Raw genomic sequence first — 26254 nt, 5'->3', positions numbered from 1 at the left:
ATGAAGACACCAAATGTTCTTGTTATCATCTTAGTCCTGCTCTACACCAATGCCAGCACAGGATGGCCTACGCACACAGTCTGCAAAGAAGACAACTTGGAAATACATTACAAAAGCTGTGGTGAGATTTTTAAAAATTCCATTTTCCTTTTAGCTGGGCAACAAAGTTGTTCTTATGCAGTGAGAGGCATATAGCCAGGCAGTGGATGGAAGGGTTAAACTCCCAAGCCAGCGCTGGGTTTTGCAGCTATAATATTTTTAGTCTTTCAAATATAGCTGGTTTAGTTGACACACACAAATCTAAAATAAAGAGGAAATAATGTAACCTAATTCAGAATAAAGAGCTGTCAAAAATCCAGTTCAGCATGAAAGAAATTACTAAGATTTTTTTTTATCTTGAAGCTAGGTTAAAAAAGAGGAAGACCCTAGATCTTTATCTTTTTTAACCCCGGGACAAGACAGACTCTTCAATGCACTGATCCATTATCCTAATGTGTTGCAAAGGCTGTGGTGATGTGATTTCTGTCCTCCCACTTGGAGTGACAAGGGACCTGGTGTGACAGTGGGAAGTATTGCTGTTCTCTGCCGTTGCCACCATGCTTAGCGAGACTTCAGCAGCAGCACTTAACAGAGGCATTTCCCAAGAACCGTAGGGTTTGTTTGTTCTTTAAATCTACAGATACAAGGAGCAAGTGGCACTGGAATGACTGAAAAATGAATTCACTGAATGGTGCCTGCTTTCTACCTCTTGCCTTGTTGGCCTTGTGCCTCTCCTATTGTGCTGATCGGCTTTACAACTGAGACAAAGGGAATTAGATTCACAGACGCCTCATTCATTTTCCACACGTGACGTGAAAAGCGATTCATGGCAAACGAGCACCCTAGAGTTTGTTTTCCCAATTCATCCTGACACAAAGAGTTTCTGGGGGGGCTTCTTTTCCCCTGTAGCTTTCATGCAGTTTTGCAGACCCATTAAAATAAAGCCAGTAAGGGACAAGAGAAATAAATAAGTATTTTTAATGCTATTCTTTACTGGCCTGCTCCCAGGAGACTAAAGTCAGGTTTCACATATTATAAATAGGTATACTGCATTAGGAAAATATTTAATTAGATATTGAGTACAAGCTTTGGCATTACCTTTATTTTCATAAGAATTCATTGTATAAGTTAATTCTGTTCCCTCAACAGGTCTCAGTTAGCATGAGATGCCTTGACACAGAGGCACAGGCTACAGTTTGAGTCAATTCAAATTATGATGAAATTTGTCTGCTGACCACATGTCAGTCAGGCATTGCTTCTTACTATGCACAGCACTGGCCTAGCTAACAAAATGCATTTGTTCAGAACTTACGTGTCACTTAAATTTTGGTTTGCCATGCACAGAAAGGTAAGAGGTACAATCATTCAGAAGGCATTCACAGCTTAAAAAGCACAAGCCAGAGATCATTCAGATCAGGTCCCAACACTGATAGTGGTTTTCTGTTCTCCCAGGCACAGCTATGGGAGATGAGAAGATTACATAAACATGGAAACAATGCAAGAATTAAATCAGATTCCTTGTTTGAAGACCAATTCCTTGCTTCCTTACAGCTCCAGCAGATTCAGTTGCAGCCACACTCACAGCTGTTGTCACAGTGTTCTGTCCTGCCTTTTTCCAGAGGCTACCTCACCAGTAGCATCAGACCAGGATGCACCATCTGCATCTCAAGCTGACCCAGCTGGTAGCTTGCATAAAGCAGAAAAATATAAAGTGGTTTGGGTTCAGCCCAAAAATCTACAGATGTGGAGGATAAATCTGAATACACTAGTCTACATTCCCTTCAGAGAAGGCACTGCTCTTACTGAGCTCACTGGCAAGCTCACAGCAGTGCCAAAGGTGCTGATCACCCTTTCAGGCGAGGGGATGCTTTGTCCCCACTTAATTTCACTGTAAACCACAACTAGATAGGCAGAACAGAACTTTGTTCTTTAGCTGTGTCCCACCAATTGTTCTCACCCAGGAGAGAACAGACATGCTAGTGCTCAGGTTTGACAAGACCCTTTCCCAGCAAACCTTCTCATGACAACTTTGTAATGTCAGCAAGCACAGAGTCAATGCTAGGCAACTGCCCATACTCTTTAGCAGTGGGGAAGACTGCCCCACATGTCCTTCCAGCCTGAGAAATCCCCATGGTATTTCCTGCTCCACTGAAGATGCCAGAGGCTGACACATTTTTGGGATACAGTGTCCACAGCGAGATGCCCAATATGAAATCTTGTGTAAAGGATTCCCTGTTGGCTTCAAGAGGGTCAGGATTTCACCTCTATTGTTGCTACTATAAACTCTAGGATGTTATCCTACATCTTTAATGGGTAAGATACAGGCATACATCAAGCCCCCAGTCTCACTCCATGTTCTGGATCCTACAGAAAGGATGCCCATTCTCACCCAGCCACATCAGACTACATGTTCAGTAGCCAGGACCCTAAGGCATGGATCAAAAGAAAAGGCTAGACAAGATCCTAGTGATCAATATAATATACTTGTTAAAAAAAAGAGTTATCTAAAAGAAATCAGAAAAAAATTCTCAGCAGCAAGTCCATGGTGAGAAACTCAGGCTGAGAGACAGGTGGTCTAAAAGTAAAGTAAATAGGCAGTATGCTGCCTCCTCTATATAACCGCAGGAGACATAACACCGAGACAGTCTATAAATAGCAAGACATTTCCCATCAGTGCCACTTTTCCTCCCAGGAACAAGTGACAAAAATGAAGGAAGATCTTAAATGACCACAAATCACTTTAGAAACCTGGGCAGGGATCCTGAGATAAAAGCAGCACAGGTTAACATCTCCAACTGAGAAAAGAGAACCGTATTTGGCAAGTCTGTGCAGAGACATGAAAAGAACCTGCTACGCAAATGGCTGATTCCTATCCCTTTTAATTTCAGTGATTTTTACAGTAATAATACTTTTGATCTTTCCAGCTACATTTTAAAAGGCAATTGTCTGGGAAGGGAAAGGCAGGAAAGCAATGGTAGCAAAGTGCCCCGAGCAGATTCCAGTGCTATTTGTGTCAGGCATCCACCTGAAAGTACAAAGTGCAATACAGTCAGAGACTACAAAATATAACTCCTCAACACATCTACCAGCACCTGCTTTTAGACTATTTATATAATCCTAATTGTCTTAATTTGTCATTAAAACATTCTTACAAGGTAGTGTTCAAATGGGGCCCGCTTCATAGCGTAAAGCGGGTGATTGCCCTTGTAGACACATGAAAAACAATTTCCAACTATTTTTACAGCTCTTTCTTGAAATGTTAGTTGGGCCTATGTCAACAAATCAGTGTTTCAGAATGCCTGTTTTTGTTTCAACTAGCAAACCCAGACCCGTATGCTCAGTGATTAATAAAGTGCTACATTTAGATTAGGACCTGGGAGATTTCAGAGCTGCTTGCTGCTTGAAACTAGATTTCTTGACAGTGCAGAAGAGGTTATTGATAAGGCAGAAGGTTCTTAGAAAGGGTCTGGACAGCATCAACCATTAAGGACTTTGTTTTCTGTGCATGGGAGTGAATAACAGGGAATTTCAGTGAGATCTTCAGGAGAATCAAAGCAATAGTATTTGAAGATGACATCTTAAGAAATATTCCCTAGGCTTTATAAAACACTGTTCAGAGCACATGGATTTTTTTATTTTTTACTATCAAACACATTTCCCAATTCACATCTGACTTGACTTGCTTTTTCTTCTTTTTTCATCTGAAGCAAGCTTAATAGCCATTAGCTGAAGTTTCAGGAGAAGCAACAATCAATCAGTATTCATTTCAACCTCCGGAACCTAAATATGAATCTGGTTGCACCCTTTACAAGTTTTATATTTGCGTATCTACAGATTTTAAAATAATAAAACATATTTAGGGATATGGGTAACCATTTGCTTTAATTAAGGTCTTCTACCAGACAAATAAGCAGGGACCTCCAGTCATCTAGAGAATTATTTTTACATGCCAATGCCTCTTCCTACACAGAGCAAAGTCAGACTGAACTTATGTCCACTGAGCTCCGTGACTGCTTTCATAGCTCTGCATCACATTTCAAGCAGGGTCATTTCTATAAAGCTTTTTCCTGCCCTACGTTGGTACAGTAGGAGAGAGCAGCACTGCCCACTTCAGTACAAGCTTGCACTGGATTGCATTTACAGACAGAGAAACTCATTTGTATGGCTTTTCTTTAAACTTGTGAGCTCAGATTTGGATCTCCATTAAAACAGCCCATTGAAGTCAGCAGGGTTACAGTTATTCTGGTGTAGACCCTTCTCTAGTCAAATAGTGCAGTATAGACACCCTCCTTTTAAACTCTACTTTGAGAGAACCTTTCAGTTCTTAAAGAAAAAAAATGAAGGGGAGACAGAGAGACTGGTTAGATTACAATTTTCTTATGATTTGTCTACCCATGCTGAACAGGTTCAGTCTTACTAGGTTCCCCCCTCACACAGTCAGCCCATCATATCCTTTGTCCTACATACCAAGAGATCAAATACACTATTTCTCTTAAAATCCTCTTTTTCCTTTTTTTAAAAAATAGACCAGTAACACCCATCCCTGCTCAATCAGCAATACCAACTTGTAAATAATCCTGCTAAATTATCATCATTACAGCACTAATTTTACAGCACATCACTTTGTTTTTTATGTCAAACAATGTTATTAGTCCTTTTTCCTCCCTGGACACACTTAAATCCTTTAGTTAAAGGATGCAAGTAATCCATTAGCTTCAGCTGGCAAAGAACAGTCTGCAAAAAATTCTCACCTCATGCATCTTCAAGGCAAATGTTCTTCTAGACACTTGGAAAAAGAACCTTCTTTTACCATTATTCTTTGGTTTTTTTGGCAGACAGATTGAGCCAGATGCTTCTCTTGTACTTATTTATTTCCCTCAAGCAGTCTCCAGCAATTGCTTCTGCTTCTAAATTATTTAAAGCCACACAACACCAACTCCCCTCTGATCTTTTGTTCCATAGATCGCTAATGGGCAAACAATCAAAGAACTTAAGAATTTCATTTGACAACATTTTTGTTTGTTTGCTCTGTCCAAGTCATCTATAGTGTCATAACCTTGCTGCTATACTCATCTGGTATAGCTTACTTATTCCAGAGGGAAGGCCAGATGTTGACATGCATATTTCTGGCACCAGATCCTAACAAACTGAAGCTATCATCAGAATCAAGGTAGCATAGATATGAGCGCAGATGCAAATCTTCTTTTAAAATTTTGGTCCCTCCATTAATTAAAACTACCTCATCTACTTCATTCTCCACTTCATTAGACAGGATTAAAACCTTCCTTTCTTATGTGACCTCTTAAGGTGGTTCTGATTTCATTTTACCTCTTCTTTCAGAGAGGGGAGAGTATTTAGTAATTTTTCAATGTAAATGGTAAGGAGGAGCAGGAGACCATTTCATACCTCCAAGGTACTCTGGCAAAAACATGAGATTCAGCATCTAGACTTTGAACTATTTAGCAAAATCAATATTAATGCTTTCACTGAGACTAGCAGTGGAGAGAATTAACCTCAGCTGAACTTTTCCCACCACACTTTAAATTTTCCCATCTAATTTAGTTCTCAGAGGTTTCCTCACAGTACCCAATTCTTCACTAAATCAATGGAGGTCCAGCATCACGGAACTGCAAAAGAGGGTTGTTTATGTGTGACAGCCCCTCCTGCTTATCCCTAGCTGCTAAACCTAAACTGGTAGACACATTTTCCACCTATTGACTTTTGCTATGTCTTCAGCTGTTGCAGCCACTGAGTTACTGAGTCATCACGAGCAGGAGGGTAAAAGCCTGCAAGGCAAGCCATAGGAAAGCGTGTTCTTGCCTTTGGAAATGAATAGGAAAGACATACCTAGAAACCTGTATATTGCATTACAGTCATGTAGTACTGTGGGCAAGGCAGAACTGTCATTTGCTGCTGCATGTGAGTTTGAGTCTTTATGGAGGGAGCAGTCTAATATACTAGACAGGTGAATCACAGCTATATTAACAGTTTGATAAAAATTTGAGATTAGTTCCTGTATTTCATAAAGTAGAAGCGTTCAAAAAGCACATTCACTGCATAAAGTCAGGAGCAAGAAAAAACCACAGTTGCTCATAAGTGCTCCAGTGTAAAGCTTTCTGTGTAAGCATATGAAGCATTGCTAGGCTTTCTTGACATTGCCACATCATGTCATCTAGAGCTGTCATCAAAGCCTCAAAATAGCTCTGGACCCTACAATGCTCACAGTTTACCAAAGAAAATAGAGGCAGGAGAGGAGGTTCTTGCAGCAATTTAACATCCATCAGCAAAAATATCCAGAATAATCTAAGAAAACTTAACACACCTCAGAAAAATGCAAAAAGGACTTCAGCATTATTGTGTGTTGGATGTCACTGCACCAACTTCAAGGAGGCTTATGGCAACCTAAAACTAGGGAGGAACAGTGGCCATCAGGGACAAAAGGTCCAAATACCCTGTACAGAACCACCAGATACCAAATCCAAAACCTTTGATCTGTCCCAGATGCTGCTTTTAGACTCAGGAGAGCTTCCAGTTGCCAAAAGCTAGGATCTTGAAAGCTACCACAAATTAATTCAGTGCACCAGTCTCCTCTCACCTGAAGATAGATGGCTTCTGTCAAATGATCTAGCAGTGATTGGGCAGGCGGGAACCCAGCTAGTTTCCTCAGCAGAGGGAGCATGCCATTCCAATTACAGCTTACTGCCATGCTCCTGCAGTGGATTTCAGCCCATCCTGGGAAAATGGGAACATTTAGCCCATTTATATGCTGCTGATTACTGTTCTGTATAATCAGCGGTAAAGCCTGCTATCCCAGAGCATGGCATGTGTCTAACAGCAGGGCAGTTTCTAGTAATGTTTGGTTCTATTTTTGACACAAGTCTGCAAGTCTGTTGTGAATCCCCAGTCATACTGGCAAGCACTGATGTCCAGAGATCTCTGTCTCAAGTAAAGTAGCATAAAGAACAATAACAAAAACACACGTGAAGAGAGAAGAGGGAGATCTTATTAGGAATAGAGGCAGTTACTCTAGACATCTTACTCATGCAGCGCATGGTGTTTTCTTACCAACAGAACAGAAGAACAAAGACTTTCTCTCTAATACATTCCCTGCTGGGCCCAAATTAATGCAGTATTTTCTTGTTACATTGCTGTTGCTGAAGCCTGCCCTGCCTCCCTTTCTCTCTCAAGCTAACTAGGACAAATCAGGATTATCAAAATACAAATACAGATCTGTATGTGCTATCACTCAAAGTTGGCATCTTTCAGCTTTGTCTTCTCAAACAGGCTTAGACAAAGCTTTGTCATACCACACAAAGCACAGAAAAACCCCTTTCCAAATACCGCTGCTGGCAAAAGCAAACAAAGTCTCCATGAACATTCAGACACTGGGCCTCCCCTCGAGCCCTGGCAAACAGCTCCAACAAGCCTACTGTCAAGAAAGGTGGTTCAGGCAGGAAATGGCAGGGAGACTCAGGTCAAGTCTTTGGCAAGGCTACTTTATGCATGCTGGTGACACCCCCATCCCCAAACACAGCCCCCCAGCTGCAGGGAGCTCCTCACACCTGCTGTCTTTACCAGGGCTTCCCTCCAGCTCATCACACAGCTCCTCATCCAGGCCACCAGCAGCTCCATGGCCACAGGTGGCAGCTTGGTACTAGGCAAATCTCTTCCTCTCTTCTCCACGTGCCCCGCTTCAAGCCCTTTGCTCATGGGCTGACCCCTCCATCCCACATCCTTTCCTCACACCCCAAATGCTGCTACTATTGCAGTCTGTGCCCCAGCAGCACATTTGGAGAAGCTACCAGCCTTCTGAGTTACTGTTTCTGAATATTTGCTATTTCAGACATCAGTTATAATCAGCAATGAGTTTTATTTGAAATAGCAAGAGACAAAGTCTTCATCCTTTATTTAAACTAATTTAATAAGACACGAATCACCTTGCTCCAAAACTAAGGCCATAAATATCAGCCGGTAATGCCTATGCCTTAATCTAACCAAGCAGTATATAACTGCTCTTTGAACATTACCAGTGTTCAGTATTGTTGAGAGGAGTGGAAATTATTTAAATATTGCATAAACATTTTTTAAGCCATATTTTAAGTTTCACTTACTGGTGTTATGGGGTTTTTTAGTTTATAGATTACACTGATACCAAATCTTCAGGCTTCCCTCTACAGCCATATAAGTTTTATCATAAAAGGAAGCAGTTACTCACTCCACCAGCCATCCCCAAGAGCTTCAGGTTTAAGCAGGCCTCAGAGACAAGAAGTTGATAGCCCTCTTTGCAAAGGGGAATTCACACAGTCTGTACCCCCAGGACATTAAGGATACATGAACTGTAATCTTCCCTATTCCTTCACCTCCATGTTGCATAAGCAAGCCAGAAAGGTACAGGAAATAAAATATACCATGACTTCTGCAAAAGAGGCCAGAGTACCTGTCCAAACTAGGTGAAAGCCCAGAGCTGGTCATGTCTGAAGTGAGCATATCGGGATGAAGCATCCTCATGATAAACTACACACAGCCAACATGAATTTCATGATTTAGCCTGCTCTCCTCTGAACAAAGGGTCAGTCTGCTCCTCCCAGCCATGTCTGGACATGACATTGGCATGCAGTGAAGGCTGGCCCAAAGAGAAGTTCATAAAATGGAAAGTGCTCGGGGAAATCTAGATGCACAACTGGAGAGCTGCTAATTCACCTGATGCTTCTTCCTCAGTGCCTTATAAGTAGATTCCAGTGTCAAATATAACCTTGAGCTTTCAGGTTAATTTATTTAAATAGACATTAAAGGAAAATGTTGAGTGAATACATGAAGTCTGAGATACCAAACAGTTCCTCATTCTTTCCTTCTCCTTTCATCACCTTGAATGTTGTAAGGAACTAATGATTTAATTTTATTAAGAGCTTTGAAGGTGATGAGTGTTGGGTAATTACTAAATGTTTCTTGCTTGTGCTAATTTCCAGATCCTCTAGCACCAGTCTGTCCTTGTACGACCCTAGCCAAGTGCAGCTATGTCATTCCATTCAACCCTGTGCCTTACCTGGTCCTAAAAGTGTTATTTTGAAACACCCAAAGCTTACCAATTTGGAGAGTCTTCTCACTGCTACAAGACTTACAGATGTGGACTCTTTACAAGAAAAGCTTGCCTACTTGCTACTATTCACTCATAACACCGATTTTCATGCTCGTATGGAAACAATGTGATTTTAGAGCAGATTCAGATGAGAGTAAAGCCAGTAGAGGATAGTTATCAAGATGGGGGAAGGGCAAGAGAAGAGTAAGAGACAGAGACTGTTGTACACCAGCCCAAAATTCCTATAACAGGTGCTTCCCATCTGGCTATGCAGTTTCTGTAATGCCCAGTTAGTCATCTAGCAGCTCAGGCTCTGAAGGACATAGCCATAGTGGGTTAGCAAAAGATCATTCCTAGCTGTCTGCTTCATCTTCCTGCTGGACACCACCTCCCAGAGCACAGGAGGCTGTGGGATGCAAGAACAGCCCCAGCTCAAGGCCCTGAGGCTTGGTGCACACCCATTTTTTGGAATGTGAGCTGGTGGCCCCACAACTACAACAACTAAGGCATGAAAGTGTGTTCCCATCTGTTGTCCCTGTTACTAGGGTAGTCTCCTCCATCAAAGGTACAAGGCTTGCAGCCAGGAGGGTCACATAGATCACAGAATCACTAAGGTTGGAAAGGACCTTCAAGATCATCAAGTTCAACCATTAACCCAACGCCACCATGCCCCCTAAACCATGTCCCGAAGCACCACATCTACATGTTTTTTGAATACTTCCAGATACACCACTATAAACATATCTGATCTAATTTACCTATGAACCTTCTACCAAGAACAAGAGCAGGGAAAGAAACTCTAAGAAGAAAAGTTCAGGAACTCATCTGAGCTTCTAGGCTGTACTACACACCTCTCCTCAGTCTTCTCACAATAGTAGGCCAGGCTGAAATCTTGCACTATGGTGCCACTACAGGTTGTATGCAAGGAAAAATCACATACCAAGCCAATACAGCAATAAGTCTCCACTAGGGTACTTGGGTAGGGGTAAAATGGGAGGCAGGATGCATGGGGTCAGAGGGACCTACGCCATGTAAGGAATGATCAGTGGCAAGATGCCAGGTGCATCCCAAATTTACCTCTCACAAAGCAGAATTGTGCTACAGAATCCAGTCTTCAGTGTGAGCTGTACATTCAGTGCTAGATACAGTTGAGAGATCAGCATTAACTACAGCATCAAGTTCAAATAATAGGTCTAAGAGATCTTACAGTGAATTGATTGTTTACAAAAGCCAAAGACTTGCCTCTTTCTCAGAGCAGTTGCCTGAAAGGTTTAGAACTGTCTAGAGAGGAACTTCAGGCAAGATCCTGTTCCCAGGCACCTTCATGCTTGCTGTAAATATGTTGCAGCCCAAGCCCGTCTCACTAGATAGAGATGGAAAAAAATGCCCTTCCCACCCCCCCACCCCCCTAATAAGCAGATTTTCACTGATAAACCTCAATGTGTTTGCAAAGTTTCCATCAACGTTTTAAGTGTTGGTAATATATCAAAGCTGAACTGGAAAAGCAAAACTCTGCAACCAGTCAAAGAGTTTCTAGCTTTAATTATGGAAGAAGAAGCAGATTGAAGGGAGTGGGTGGAGGGAAGTCTGGGAACATACAGTACTGTGCACTATAAAATGTTGCAGGGAAGTGGAAGGCTGAAGGGCAGCCCCACGTATTTTAGACATTTAACGGTAAATGTTACTGCTCTGCACATGTGAAAGACATAACATGTATTTTTTTCAGTCTAACCAGCTCACTTCAGATTGAGGCAAACAAGGAAGAATAAGTATTAAACTTCCATAAGAGACACACAGTGACTCACAGTTGTGCATCTGAGATGAAACACAAAAATGGCAATTGCCTCAAGTTGCCTTTGCCACATGAGGGACTCCTCAATATTTAAAGGAAGAGGGGTATGGTACACCACCTTAGTTCATAGTGCACAGATGAATTCACACACAACTTCACTTATCAAATGGTTAAAACCTTCTATTTTCTTTAATTTCCTTTTAGCAGCAACCCTTCTGCCTACACGTTTTGGAATCCAGACTCCCTGGCACCATAGCTTTAGCAATACAGCCATGCTTTCAATTGATTTCAACAGGAGGCCCCCACATACACTACACTATCTACAATGCTGGATTGCAAAATCATAGCCTGAATTTCCACAGGGAGATGGTCATAAAATTAATTAGGGTATCTTTTGCCAGTGGAAAAGCTTACATTTCTCAGCAATAGAGTAACAACACAAAATCCAAGTGCTGTGATTCACAATTTTGCTGGAATTTCTCATGTGAGTGCTTACACACTCTCTTCTTCTCTGAGGACCAGACAACACTTCTCTGGATACACCAGAGTCCTATGCTGCATCACTAGCTACGCAGTAGAAGACACCAATGGCTACAATGCACCATGAATCAACCCACAGGAAAAAAAAAAAAAAAAACATGCAAGAGACATCCAAACTAAAACACCTCCGAGGTCAGGTTCGTTATAAAAAGCCCATGCTTTCCAGAGAAGCTTGGTTTCATGAACATTCCCTTTCCAACAAAACAGTTATGAGAAGTTTTGAACTAAAAATTTGACTTCTATCCATAATACCATGATTTAATTTGTTGACTAAAGCACAGCCTAGTATTTTCACAAAGAGAAGAGCATCGTATATGTTGCAGTGTCATTTTTGACCATAGCTCCCTCTGGAAATTACAGAGCAGATAATTTCAGTCATTTGACAACCAGCACTGTTTGTGAGCATCAATACCCAAGTTGCTCTGAATCTGAGCAGCTGCTTACTGAACCTTGCCATCACACCACACACAAAAGAGAAACAAGAGTGGTTCTTGCAGAATTCAAGAGGAAAGCAGAAACCAAGCCCTGAGAGGTGGGAGAGACCAGAGGGGAAGCAGGCATAACGGTCCTGGAGAAAAGAGAAGTTTGACATGCTTTCTGGCTAGAGCAGGAAACTGCTCTCCTACTCGATTACAACAGCTTCTGAAGCTGCAATAACAAAGCAAAAACTGACAGGAATATAGAAAGGGAGGAAAGACAACCCCCTGACTCTTGTCACCCTTGAGACAATCAACAGCTCCAGGCACTAACTTTGTCCCGAACAGATCATGCAACTGCAGAGACTGCTTTAGCAGTGCAGAGGACAAAATCCGGCACAGGGACACAGAGCTGTGGGAAATACCTATGCCTTCTACCTCCCTCCTTTAAACAGTTATTTTAATTTACCAGGATTTGGGAGCTCTTTTGGGACCAGACTGACAATCTGTGTGCTTGCAGAGCCTGGCTTAGTCAGAGCCCCCCAGCTCCTCCCAGAACTTTCACAGAATCACAGAATCACTAGGTTGGAAAGGACCTTCAAGATCATCAAGTCCAACCATTAATCCAGCTCCATCACGTTCCCTAAACCATGTCCCGAAGCACCACAGCCACACGTTTTTCATTTCATGCTCCCCTCTAAGCACTCAGGCTTTGGTCACCCAGTCTTGCTCCGTGCCAGCTGCTACAGCTGTGGGGCACTGCTGCAAAAACAGGGTCGGACTATGGAGATGCTAGCTCAGCCTCACAGAGGACATTCATGACTCCAGTTTCACCACAGCAAAGGAAAATTCTCCCAACCTGTTATTTTCAATTCAGTCAGATGATTACCTCAAGCAATAGTAACTTAGAACCAGAATTCAATTCCCAAGCCAGTATTTTGTCACCACCAGCTCTGTGTAAACTGGGGAGCCTACGGCTGCTTCTGCACATGTCACGGTCGCTTCTCTGGTTTCCACAGAGAAGGATGTTCGATGCACAGGCTGGCTGGAAAGCCACCACAAAGAAAAAAACTAAGCCTCAAGGCCTGCTTTAGGCATAAGATGATCTATTTCCAAACTGGCCAAATGTTTCACCTTCAGCCACCGCTCCAGAAAACACTTGCATGTACTGTTTGCTGTGGCAGCTGAGCTGTCAGTTGTTGCTCCTGGCTGTCACCAGAGTGACACTTTGGCAAGCCTTCAGGCATAGCACAGTCTTGTGGAGGCTAGCAAGGAAGAAGGTGGAAGTTGGGAAAAAGCAATTATGTTTGTACAAGAGTTTTGCAGCTTGATGTAGAAAAAGGGCTACTGTAGGAACTGGTAAGAGCCACGTTAATGTCAGTCATCAGCTGTAGGCCTCCCTTTGACCCCAGCTCTGTTAAAGTCTCCCAGAAAGGGAGAAATATAGCCTATTTCCTGGGTTAGAAATATCACATGATGGTGGATCCAGCATGAAATACTGCAGGATCTCAGTTACACTATTTTCATTTTTGGACTTTTCATCTCACTTCAGGATTCAGTTTCCTAATAAGCCTTGCAAAGCCATCTTGTGATACAAATTGATTTAAAACCCATCATCATAACCAATTGCTCATCAGTGCTGAAGAAGGAATGGCAATGCACAGAGGCTGGGAAGAGCAGCTGCGCTAAGACTTCACTGTTGAGCAAGTATTGACTACCCACCACTGTGGGGAACTTGCTTTTCCTGAACTCAGCTCATTTCCCCACACGGGAGGTTTTAGCCACATATAGGCTATAATCTGAATGTGCTTCAGACTGAAGGGCCAGGAAGGACAGAAGTAGCTATTAAACACAGCATATAGGCTCTTTGAGCACATCTTTGAGAATTTTTAAGGAATATATAATCTGTTTTTTATAACACTGCTATATTTTATTGTTTCTTCTATACAGTATCATAAAAATACAACACTGCTTTCTGTCTCCAAACAGATCTCCAGCAAGATTTTGCTTTCAGCATTGACCGTTGTTCTGATATCACAACCCACACCTTTAATATCAGAGCTGCGATGGTCCTAAGTAAGTGAATTACCAGTTTATGGCATGAGAAAAAGGAATTCATATGTGAGTGCTGGTATTAGGTAAGCAAGGGTGACAACCTCCTGTAAAGTATGAATGGGCTTCATTTCTGAGAAATTTCAAAACCTGTGTGGGGCTACAGAAACATCAGTTCTGTTACCAGCTTGGCCTCAGACTATGTATGCCCTCCTAAGCAGGTCATACCAGCCCTCAGCCCCTATTCTTCTCCTCCCCTTCATTCGTACATATGGATAGCCAAGGTGGGGGCTGCTCTAGAGTTTGTCTTCACAACTAAGTCTTCTGGGGAGAGTCTTGTTGAATGAAACAGCTACAGCACTCTCATTCTTGTGTCAGCACCAGCAGTGCTCGCCAAATTGCCAAGGCTGACCCTTGCAGGTAAGGAGACTGAAGGGACTCCCACAGAGCAAGGTGGGGGAGTCTTCCCCTCCTGGGCATGCAGAGAAACATGCTGGGGAAGTGCTAGCCTGAGGCAACAGTCATGCCATCAGCTCACCACCTGTGCTAGGTGAAATTATACCCTTCAGAACTTGACTTATCAGCAATAAAAGGTCAAAAGCAGAACTGCATTTGAGCTAATGGACTGGATGCACAGGTTAATATTAGCCATAGCCTGCTTTGTGATTCTTGCACAGGAAAGCCACCTTCTTGCAACACTGTTGGCCTCAAGCTCACCTAGAACCTCTACTACCAGAGCATAAATATGAGAGTGCTGCTGTATACTCCTGGTGCTGAAAATAACTTTGTGTGACAAGTGTCTTTTAGGACTTGGGAATGCTCCCTTGCATGCAAAAGGTCTCCCTCCTGTGAGACATGCTGCCCTTTTGCCTGGGGACCATCAGTTTTCAGGTGGTTGTAAAGTTAAACAAGCCTGCAAAATCACTTTACAGGCATTTACAAATACTTTTCCAACAATGTAGTACAGGACCCCCCTCTAAATCCAGTAGCCTCACTGGCTGTATCCATGTTAGCAAGCCAGGCACAAGCAGGCAACCTCCCAGCTCTGCCAAGCTGCTCTGAATTCTCATTCACAGATTTGGCTCAGGCCAGCTACCATTCTCCCAGGCAGCAGGTACAGGCCACAGGCTGCTCCCAGGAATATGGTCCTTCCTTTCATTGGATATGGTCCTTCTTCTAGGGACAGTAGGAAAGAAAGTTTAGATGTATGGACACAAGTTTTACTATGCCAATTGGCCTCAGAGAATGGTCACAGGCATAGTTTATTTAACAATAAAGATATATGCTATTATGTCCCCTGTTATATACCTTAAGGGGCTTAGAGAACTGTTCCTGAAGCAGGGATTTCTATGTATCAGGAGTTGTCAGTGAAGACACCATTCAATGGCTTAAACAGCAGTGGAATAAAATGGAATCTTTTTAAAAATAAAGCAATAAGCCCATTTATCCTTGCACTTTCTCTGAGCTCTCCTTCTGCTTTTTGTGTAGGACACAGCATCAAGGAACTGTACGTCAAGATTGACCTGATTATAAATGGGAAGACTGTCTTAACGTACTCGGACACACTTTGCGAGCCTGGTCATTCTAAGCTTATTTTCTGTGGAAAGAAGAAAGGAGGTAATTTAGGTAGCACTCTACATGTTTGATGGCTACTGAATACTCCAAGCAGGATACACCCACTGTGCTGTTGAACATACCAACACATTGTAATGTTCTGTTTACTTCAACAGCATGTTAATGGATGACAAACACAGTAGGACAGAGGCATTTTAATTTCAGAGCCTGCTTTTTCCCCTGTTTGCTTGTTTTTCTTTTAGTCACAGAATATTGCACACACATGGGATTTCAAGTCCATAAAAGAACAACTGTAGCAACATGACCCCATCCAACAGCAGAGAGGTTCATAAGCCCTATTTATAGCCACGTGGTTGTCATGTGAGCAAGAAGTATGATAAAAATAAAGGCTAGTTCTGTAAAAGAGATGCCTGAGCAAACAAAACAAGCCGTTCTGAATATGTTCTTCACTAGTAAGCAAGTAACACTTCCGGTCCTTAGAGGCAGTTCTTAACTCACTTTAAGAGGAATTATGCTTGAATAAGGATATTTGGACCAAGATACTATTTGATACCATCTATGTTTTGCATCTTGTTTCTGCTTAACACATGCCTATGCAGCAGTCAGATTATTTCAATTCATGCCAGTCAAACTACTACCTGGTGCAGACTTGCACTAGTTGGTTTATAGTGGCATTGGCTGCCCCCAGAAACCAGGCATCTTTGGTCCCAGGTAAGCCTGGGCACCTCAAGGTCCCTTCTGCCACAACCCAGGCCAGGTAGTACAAAGCTAGCCGTGGTATATCCAGAAGAGCTATGGTCATGTCTCTGGACTGTCATATCCACGTTATCTTAAACAGTTATTTTGAAGTCCCTCTTACATCATGATAATCTCTTTAGGATGATTTTAAAACAAACAGGTGGAGCTGCAGGGAAGTTTCAGAGTTGTTAGAACACCAGTTAGTTTCAGCAGCTCTGCTTTCCTTCCGTTCACTTGCATCCTCATCCTGATAATGCTGCAATAATTCATGTTAAAGGGCCATGAGTTTAAAGACCATGCACAGCACTACTACTAAGACACCCCCGAAAAATTACTAAGACATTTCACACAGCGTAGAAATATCACAAAGAGTAATAGAGAAATACAGGATTTACATAACTGGTTGCTCATGCAGTAAGCCAGATAGATTAAAAAAAATTCAGAGGTTTCTTCAATTGTGTATTGAATTACAAGGGGGGGGGAAACACACCCGTAGACCTACTGAGAAATTATCTTATTCTGATAAAGTACTAAATAACATCCTTTAGAGAATACATTAAGGAGAAGTAGAGTCAGTCCTGAGCTGAGCACAAACTGCTACTTATACATGAAGCCAAAGCCAAAACCCCCTGGGGTTTCCAAGTCCCTTAATCTTAAACTGACATATGATTGTTTCTACTAATTGAAATACATTACGATATAAAAACATAGTTGGTTGTTTAAATAATACTATATATCTTCATTTAGAAACATCCGTAAGTTAGTGCAAGGACCTCTGCCACACACTTACTAATATGCACCTTCTTGTTCAGTAGCTGGGTTTTTTTAGTTAAATCACAGTGGGAAGGAAGTGAACTTTTTCAGACTAAGGTTCAAACTGAAAATGTGGTATTTCTTAATTAGTTGACATTTGATTCTAACCCATGTTTTAGGATACATAATTGAGCTGAAGACCAATTTGAAGCAATTCAGCACAGCCATAATTCATCATAGTAGCACAGCTGTAAATCTGATCTAATACCTATGCAGAAAGGATGATGATGTCAATGGACAAGCATGCAGTCTAGCAAAGGTACAGAGGAGCAGATAGACCTTTCAACTGAAGCTTTTCATACCTTTTTTCCCCTGTTGTACAGGCAACATTTCCAACATCTGGCCACACCTGACTGGAGTTTAAATATAGTTCCACACAGAATTTGCTTGCCTTCCACAAGGCGGCAAAAAATTGCCTTTTCCTCCCTTTCCCAAAATGAGACAGAAGGTAGTTCTGCTACAGGCTTTGTTTGTCCACTCATTCGTGTGAGTGGGCTTACAAGAGCCGGATGTGGCAAAGTCCTGGGTGTTTGGAGTTGTTTTCTTTTTCTTTCCTCTCCTGTAATGCTACAGTTTTGCCATGACTGGAAATACTTCAGGATACTTAATATAGTTGGAGGTTTCATGTTCGTTATAATCATATAGTATTTACTATTTATGTTAAGCAAAGGTCACATCTGGCACTGCTCACTTGGGATTCCTAAATAGGATTACAAGGTCTTTTTCTTTGAGCTATATGCCTGTTGTGAAGTTGTTAGCTCAAAGGCTGCAAGGAAATGGGTCATTGTCCATTTAAGAACAATAACAACAAAACTGCTAAATTCTTTGTGGCATAACAAACTCAGCTCTTCCTCTTTTTAGTAGAAAGCGCTGGTTATTCCCCATTTCCTCCAAAGAAAAGAGTTACATAAGATTTAACAGATTTCCCAATACAATCACTAAAATTAGAGAGAAGGACCTACCAGGGTAATATTTAGCAATGTGCCAACCACAGCTTGCAGGCTTAAACAAAGCTTCTTGACAAAATATAGTTACACCCTTCGCAAGTCCACAAGTTTTCTTTCAGGCCCAAGTGATAAAGACACCATCACAGCACTTGCACAACCCCATGTGCACACTCCCAAACCATAGAGGAAACCCCTTTTGCTTCGGGCCTCCATTCTTTACATTATTGCCTCTTTCAGTAGGTGTTACAGTGAGCAAGTTTCTAAAAAGTATTTGTGAATAAAAGTAGAGAACATAACATGAATTACAGAACTGGGTATCACACCAAGAGTTTAGGTACATGTTTAAGAAAGCAGCTACACCATAAAGCTAGGTCTTTGGGCTGATAGACAATGCCATCTTGCTTAACCCCTTCATCTCACTATTTCCTCCCCAATAAAGAGTGGATGTTTTTCACCCATCTATGTATTTATATACATTTTTCTCACTCAAGGATATATCTCATAGCTGGCAGTTATTCAGATCATTCCTGCATCCCTAAAACTCACAGAAGTTGTCAGTTGCATGGGTACAAGATCATGTCCTAGAAGAACTCCAATATGGAGCATTTAAGTCCTAAAGAGATTTAAAACATATAAAAAGGAAGAGGTGGGTGCAGATGTACAGGGCCTTTATATAGTACAAGAGTGTGAGAACGTTTAAAGATTTTCAGTGCAAGGAAGATTTGAGAAAGAGGAGTGAGAATTTCATTATAGGTGTTTTGTCAGGAATGAGAGGCATCTTCACGATAAATGATAACTACTAACTTGAAATAATCCTCAAGAAGTTCTTGCTTACACATTTGAAAGCTCTGCTTCAGACTGGAAGCTACTAGAGGCCTATTCAGTGGCAGGGAAAAGGACTAAGTTGCTTTTGGTAGAAGCAACAGTGAAAAGGTACTACAACAAATACACTATCATCACATTGAATCAGTAGTACATTAGAAATGTTTTCTAGGGTGCTCTACTGAAGTCACCTTCAGTTAAGACTTTAAGAAAAAGGGTTGAAAGCAGAAAGTGGACTGAAAGCACATCACAGATGTGATGTGATGCCAGCATGCTTGACAGATACTATAACTTACCAACAGAGCAATAAAGACATAGGGGAATTTTTAATTGGAAAAATGCACTCATGATTTATGCTGTTCACAATGTTCACACATTTTTTGTAACTACATCTGGGCTTGCACTAAAAAGACCACAAAATTCTTTCTATGAGCTAGGCTCAGTGTTTGCAACAGTTACACTTACTGCAGCAGATGTGTTCATCCTCTTTCAATGGAGGAATGTAAAAATGTATAAATATATGGAGAAAAATGTATGAGTATATGAAGAATGCTGTGATAAACTATAGTCCTTAAAGCCTTGGAGGATGTTTACATTTCTGGAATTATAGCAGAAATCCTCATGTGACAGGAACATTGAATGGGTTTTGAAAAGCCTGATCCAGCCAGTATAGGCACTGAGGAGGTTGCCATGGTCCAAAGTGAATATGAATGATAAAATTCAGCAGATCTATGGATCCGTATTATTTCCTGGCAGGTCTCAACTAGCTGAAAATGAAAGCTGCCCTTGCTTTCCTATCAGGACATACTACCAAAGCAGCATAGTCCTCCTTGCCCCTGCCCTGCATTGTTGAAGCAAGGAAAGTTGTAACTAGAGGCCTGGTTACAGAACCACAGAATGGTTGAGGTTGGAAAGGACCTCTGAAGGTCATTCAGTCTAACTCCCACCTACTCAAGCAGGGCCACCAGGGTTTTCAAATATATCCAAGAATGCAGACTCCACAAGCTCTCTGGGCAGCTCTGCCAGTGCTCAGTCACACTCGCAATAGTCTTTCCTGATGTTCAGGGGGAGCCTCCTGCATTTCAGTTTATGCCCACTGCCTTTTGTCCCTGTTCCTGGGAACCACTGGAAAGAACCTGGCTCCATCATCTTTACACTGTCCCTTCAGGTATTTGTACATATTGATGTGCTCTCCCCTAATCTTTCTGTTCTCTAGGCTGAACAGTCCCAGCCCCCTCAGCCTCTCCTCATTGGAGAGATGTTCCAGTCCCTTAATCATATCAGTGGCCCTTCACTGGACTCTCTCCAGTAGTTCCATATGATTAATAACTGTGAAACACTGCAAGACCCATGGTTAGAAAAAGCTAAAAGGGCAATACTGAAGCATAAAGCAGTAAATGTGAACCTCAAACTGGACACACAGCACCTCACTCCACAGTTGGAGGATCCCTAAAAGATAGTACGGCTCATGAGAGTGACTCCATTGATTACTGAGCAAAGATGTAGCTACCACCTGCCAGAGCCATCAAGGAAAACTTCTGAGAGGGCTGAGGTAGAATCTCAGACTGCATTCATCTAGCTCTGATGTAATCATTACTTTGTCACAGAAAAGCAAGGGGGAAAAAAAATAGCTTCTACCTACACTGAAGGAGAGATTAGCATTGCCATAATTTCAGAAGCGAATTTATGGCCTGATGACTCCTACTTCGTTTTAAAATACAGGCTTTGCAGAGCTTGAATGCTGCATCTCTATGTTTAGATTCTGGATGTCTTTCTAAGAGCCTAGGTGAGACCCTAACAAGCCATGTGATCCAAGGGGACTTTCCATGTCTCTGTGGAGAAGAACTTTGGGGAAGGGTGATTGTTTACAGCCCAGTTTCCTCTCCACTCTCTTCTGCTGCCATCCAAGATTTGCTAGACTCAGAATTGACTGAAGGAGAGACAGTCAAACAAGGCTCTCCACTGAATGAAAGGACACTCAAACCATGAGCCACACCATTGCATGGTCCACACAACTGTGAAGGGGCAGCTCACAATACTGTTTAGCACACATCAACACACATACAGCTCAAGTCTCAAGAGAGTCACTCATCACCCAAGTCACGCAGTCTGCAGTGCCTTTAGCTCCCATTTAGACTCTAGTGAAGTTGTGAACTGAGAAGTGGGCTGTACTGTATTTTTAAAAATCTTGAGTCACCGCTTTCCACAGAGATGTGTCAGACTCCAGGGCTCTTGCTTCATGCACAGAAGCAAGCAGCAATAGTGGCTGTTCTTTGAAAAGGAAAAGACTTCTTGGTGTCTGGGTGAAATAGCCAGAGATGCAGAGGGGCATGAGTACAGTATGAGTGCTGCAGCATGGTTGATCAGTTTGAGAGAGAAGCCAAAACATACTTACTCTGTTCTGGTTTGGTATTAGATTTTTCAGGGAAACACTGAGAAGTCCTGCATCTTCTCCACCTCCCAGGATCATCAGGGCATCATGTTTAAGCTCCCCATTAAGGCAAAGGTGTAGAACATTGGCAACATCTCTGGTTTCTCCTACTCTTTTCCTAGTTTATCTTATCATCCTGATACTTTCATCTAAGTTTGTTACAAGGCATTGACTAACATTTCATAGCATGTGTTGGGAAGACCTTCTGTTGACTCTTTTCCAAGTCAGATACCCACTGCATGGTGGCATGGGCCATACAGCATAAACATGCTTACAAACCTTTTGTCCAACCTTTCACAAGAAGCAGTTTACACCAGCACAATAAGACTGGACTAAAACAACTCTCTAGAAATGACAAGCATCAAGATGCCAGCACATACTCATCTAAATATGATTAAACACTTACTCCTCTGTCACTGTCACAGTAAAGAATATTTCATGACACCTACAAAAGAGAATCCTTAAACAGTTCTTAGACTTTTCCACAACTTCTGTAGGGCAAGTTGTGCAAGAAATTCTGAAATACCAAAACTTCTATAAGTTTTATTTTCAGTCAAGTCTGAATAATTTGGCCCAGTAAGCTATGAAAAAGTAGGAGGAACTGCAGAACAGCTTCCTAATTCTGTCCGTTAATGCCAAAGTTGCCCTTTCATCAACAGCAAAAAACAAGCATGCCTTACAATTAGGGAGATGAAGACTGGGAGGTGGAACTCCTGAGCTTTATTCCAGTCACCAGCACAGCTTGTGATGGCTTTAGCACATCATGTAACTTCTTGGTGAATGCTCCCTCATCAGTGAGGTAGACATGTTCTTACTACTTTAAGGTCATGTTCAGCAAGCAGTCAGAAGTCCACACCTACAGAAACACTCAGCTCAGACTGGTTTTCCTTAAAGTTACCAAAAGAGTATAGTTCAACTATTGCAGCTGCAGGTGTTTAATAGATCATGCTAAAGGACTTGTGTTGGCAATCCCCCTCCCTTTTCATTTCCCCATTTGCAGGATGCCTGCTGACATAGGAACACCCACCCAGTTGTGCAAAGCCATGCCCCCCTCCTCCATTCAGACAGGGACTGCAGGTCCTCCTTGAGCCCAGGCGCTGCCCTGCTCTCCCCAGAAGGCAGTACACATCCTGACATTTCTCTCAGGAGGGCTGTTGCAAGACTGTGTATAGAGCACTTTGCAGTTCCATAACACTTGTCACTGGAGCACTTTGAAGTGCTATCACAGAAAAGCATCTACAATCAGCTGCTTGTTTCCTACATGTCTAACCACCCATCACCATTTTTGCTTTTCAGAACACCTCTACTATGAGGGACCAGTCACACTGGGAATCAAAGAAATCCCACAGGTAAGTTGGTCACAGCTGTGCTCCTAAGTAGAAGGGCTGTCTGGACAAGGTATGGTCAGAGGACTGCCAGCTATCACATCAGTGTATTCCAAGCTCCCCCAGCTGGCATACAGGATCTGATAGTGTTTACATGACTAATCCTTTTCCATATGAAATTAAGTGGCTTTGCTTAAAGCATTAGAGAGCCACCATCATCCAGAGACTGATCCAGGTTTTCTTAGGACAGCCCAGCCCCTCTACCAGCACTAAGTCATGCAGCCATACAGTTATTCAGTAGGTTCTCTCTCTAATACTCTTAAAATAGAAAGAAAAGAAGCAGCTCCAAGGGACTCCTGAGAGACCAAAGCTGCAATTCAGCTCATTGCTTAGTGGGCTGAACAGTTTGAAGCAGCTCATTCATCCTCACGGGCTATAAAGGCAATTTAGATAGCTATTGCAGTTGTATGTGTTCCACTGTACATATACAGAGGTCTTCTAGGTTGCAACTGAAAGTACAACTTATTGGGCCAAGAACATTCTCTGGACTTCTGGACCCTTAAAATAAGAAAATAATTTCTTAGAAAGGGGAGAAAACAGGCAGTACTCTAGGCACTGCTCTGAATTTCATAGTTTTCCATTACAGATGGCCTTTACAAGCAGCCTTCTCTGCATTCAGCTAAGTCTCCTTCTAGCAGGTCAACCACATCACATTGCAAAGCAAGACTGGTCTCAAGTGCTGAATGCACCATAGTGCCTTCTGAACTGAGCACAACATGAAGCTATATTTGACCAGTAAATAACAAAGGATTTTTAGCCACATACACAAAGACTGGGTTTAAGGGGTGAAGGCAAGATCAGGATCATCAAGGCATCTGGTGATGGAGAATCATGGAGAATGTGGTAAAGAAAGGATCAGTCACCACTGCAAAAGCACACAGTTTAGGTGGTCAAACACTCCTTAGATTTACTCAGAGAGAAGCACAGTATAAGCTCTCCGTTCTTCAGCAGCAGACCTAAAACCTATGTCAGAACCTGAAAGATGAGGTCTGGGGCCTGCTCAGCACTGGACTGGTCCAGATACAGGAAAAGATGACAGGATCAGAATAGGAATACAGCACAAAGATATGAGTCCTAGAGAGCTAGGCTTGCCAAGACCTGCAGAGGTGATAACGAAGATAGCTGGCTTCTGGGAAGACCAAACCTCCATAACAGCTACTGTTTCATGTCTCAGTCATCCCTTGGTGATAGCAGCAACCACAACTTTCATTTTTCCAAGGCTTTCACACAAGGAGCTGGGCCCTCATATGCAGCCTGTTATCCCACCCTTACCAGCCTGCTTCCCTAAAGGCTACACCTAGAGATGCTGTGTTGAGCAATGCCTCACACTGGAGTGCCCAAGCTCGTGTCAGTCAGCATCCTGCTCTAGGAGCAGCTTTACTAACATACTGAGGACACTTATGTCTAAGGCCTTTACTACAAACTGGAAAATAGGTCTTTAGAATAAGAGGAAGCCCAAGAGTTTTACCGGTGGATGTTTCTAGTTCTGAGCATATTAGCTAAATTTGGAGCCAGAAATTCTAAGACTGTTCACAATGCTCTTTTAATAAGAGTTTTTACCAATAAGCAAAAAATTATTCTAGAGGAAGAAAAAAATCTAATCACTAACAAGCCATGGAAATGATTTATCATAAACTCCCTTCCATGAATGAAACTATAAGCTTTTGAAGAATTAACATACTTTAAGAAAAGGAATAGGAAGCCTTTTTTATTAATCAGTCAGGCAAATAACATCATCCTTCCATGACAGCAATAAGGGGTTATTCCACACAGCAATCGTCTTCTGCTCATTACAAAGAATAGCCTCATCTGAGCAGCCCAAAGGACATTTGCGCAGTCTGCACAGCAATTACAACAAAGCTCTATGCTCATGAGCACATTGCCATTAGGCCTCTCTGAATTTGGATGTTATACTTAACTTGAACCTCTCTGTGAGGACACAGGCCAGTTGCTGCTTTAGAAATCCCATGGTAAAAGGCAAATGCCAAGACACCCGACTCATTCTAGCTGTGTCTCCCACTCCACAACCAGAAGAGTTCTCAGCAGGGCAAGAGCTTTCTATGATTCAAAGCCAGGAGGCCACTGCTGCCAAGTTCTCCCTACCCCAGGTTTTGCTCCCGTCCACACTCCAGAAAAACAGAAAGAAATACTGCAGTGCCAGCAATCTAGAGTGAATGAAGTCTAGTTTACCTCTTCCTCCAAATCTGTTAATGAGCCTTGTCACCTCCCCTGCTCGGTGCTTCTTCTCCAGGTGTCTGGAGAGAACAGTTTTGACTAATGCATAAAAGCCATGACTTCTTTTAAGGTTGAGATTTTTTGCACCGCGATGCCATGAGTTCTCCCCAAAGCCCAAGTTGAGTAGTTTTAAGTATATAGTTTGAAATGAAACTACCTCTTGTTTTATTATATAGGAAGTCATCACAGGAGCTTTTATAAAAATTCATATTGATAACTGTATAGGCACTGAACAACAAGAACCAAGGAAGAGAAGTGCCAGACAACTGAGCACCTCTTCCCCTTCTAGTTACTAAACCACACAGGCCATATTGTGCTTGCTCATAAGAAACATGAGAAGTTACACAGATTTGAAAGGAATTTTTATGCATCAAAACATTTTGTTCCCCTTGCACTGTTTTAATTTTGAACTTGTGCTGTCAGCATTGATATCCCTGATGAGAGTATTTTGGCAGAAAATATGGGCAAGTCCTTTACCAGTTCTGAAACATTTGGATAGGAAAAGTTTTGGAGGAACTTGATGAGAAAAGTGTTATTCCGTTTCTAGGAAGAGTACTCCCTCATAGAAACAGAAGCAGTTACGTACTACTGATGGGCTAATCTCTTGCTTTGTGTTTGTTTCATACAGGGAGATTACACTATCTCAGCAAAGCTGACTAATGAAGATCACGCAACTGTTGCTTGTGCCGATTTCACCGTGAAAAATTATTTAGATTATTATTAGCAACAAATCCATTTCATGAAAGCTACAGACTACCAAAGTTATTCAAGCCAAGTGAGCTGCTTGCATGCTACAATGATTCTGAAGGAAATAATCCCCACACAGTGGTTCTGATGATATTCCTCTTTATAATTCACTATTTTCAAGAAGTCACTAGACCCTCTAGTGGTAATTTTATCTCTAAATGCACACTGTAGCCCACTTTTTGCTTCTAATATATACAGGTTCAAGTAGAAAGTATCTGATATGAACATTCTCATTTTAGGATGAAAATAACATGAGGCAGAACAGGCAAGAAAACTTTTTTTGCAGTGTTATGGAGGTATCAATTTCTAACCCAGGCTAAAGACTTTCATATGTACCACATATTATGCAGTTAAAGGACTCAACATTTTCAATCTTCCCTGGGGTCTGTCTGGAGCCTCCACTGGTATAGATTTTGTTATAACCACAGAACAAAGGCCAAACAGGATGAACATGCTTTTTTTTTTCCAGTGATCCATCTCCTATCACTGGATTCATATCACTCAAGTCTTCTGGAGTACACCTGGAAATTTGTTCTTTAATGACTTTTAAGTGATATATGAATCATTCTGTACCTAAGATACATGCTCTTGCTTCTCAATAAATTCATAATGAAAGAATATTTTTTTTCTAATTTTTCCTCATGAT

The 26254-nt window shown here is 41.9% G+C and overlaps 1 protein-coding gene across 1 annotated transcript; it reads left to right on the top strand.

Moving 5' to 3' along the window:
* Positions 1 to 25747, top strand: LY86 (lymphocyte antigen 86). Its single transcript, XM_010293531.1, has 5 exons — positions 1 to 121; positions 13853 to 13939; positions 15404 to 15532; positions 22538 to 22590; positions 25490 to 25747. The coding sequence occupies exons 1-5, from the start codon at positions 1 to 3 to the stop codon at positions 25583 to 25585; spliced, it is 486 nt and encodes a 161-aa protein (XP_010291833.1). The 3' UTR covers positions 25586 to 25747.
* The last annotated feature ends 507 nt before the right edge of the window (positions 25748 to 26254 follow it).

This window comes from Phaethon lepturus, unplaced genomic scaffold, assembly GCF_000687285.1.
Source record: "Phaethon lepturus isolate BGI_N335 unplaced genomic scaffold, ASM68728v1 scaffold30850, whole genome shotgun sequence".
NCBI lineage: Eukaryota > Metazoa > Chordata > Aves > Phaethontiformes > Phaethontidae > Phaethon > Phaethon lepturus.
This window is presented reverse-complemented; position numbering and strand designations above follow the sequence as displayed.

Coding starts and splice junctions, on each gene's coding strand:
- LY86 (XM_010293531.1), top strand. CDS start 1: ATGAAGACACCAAATGTTCTTGTTATCATCTTAGTCCTGCTCTACACC. Junction 15,533..22,537: donor CTGTGGAAAGAAGAAAGGAG/GTAATTTAGGTA, acceptor TTTGCTTTTCAG/AACACCTCTACTATGAGGGA. Junction 22,591..25,489: donor GAATCAAAGAAATCCCACAG/GTAAGTTGGTCA, acceptor TGTTTCATACAG/GGAGATTACACTATCTCAGC.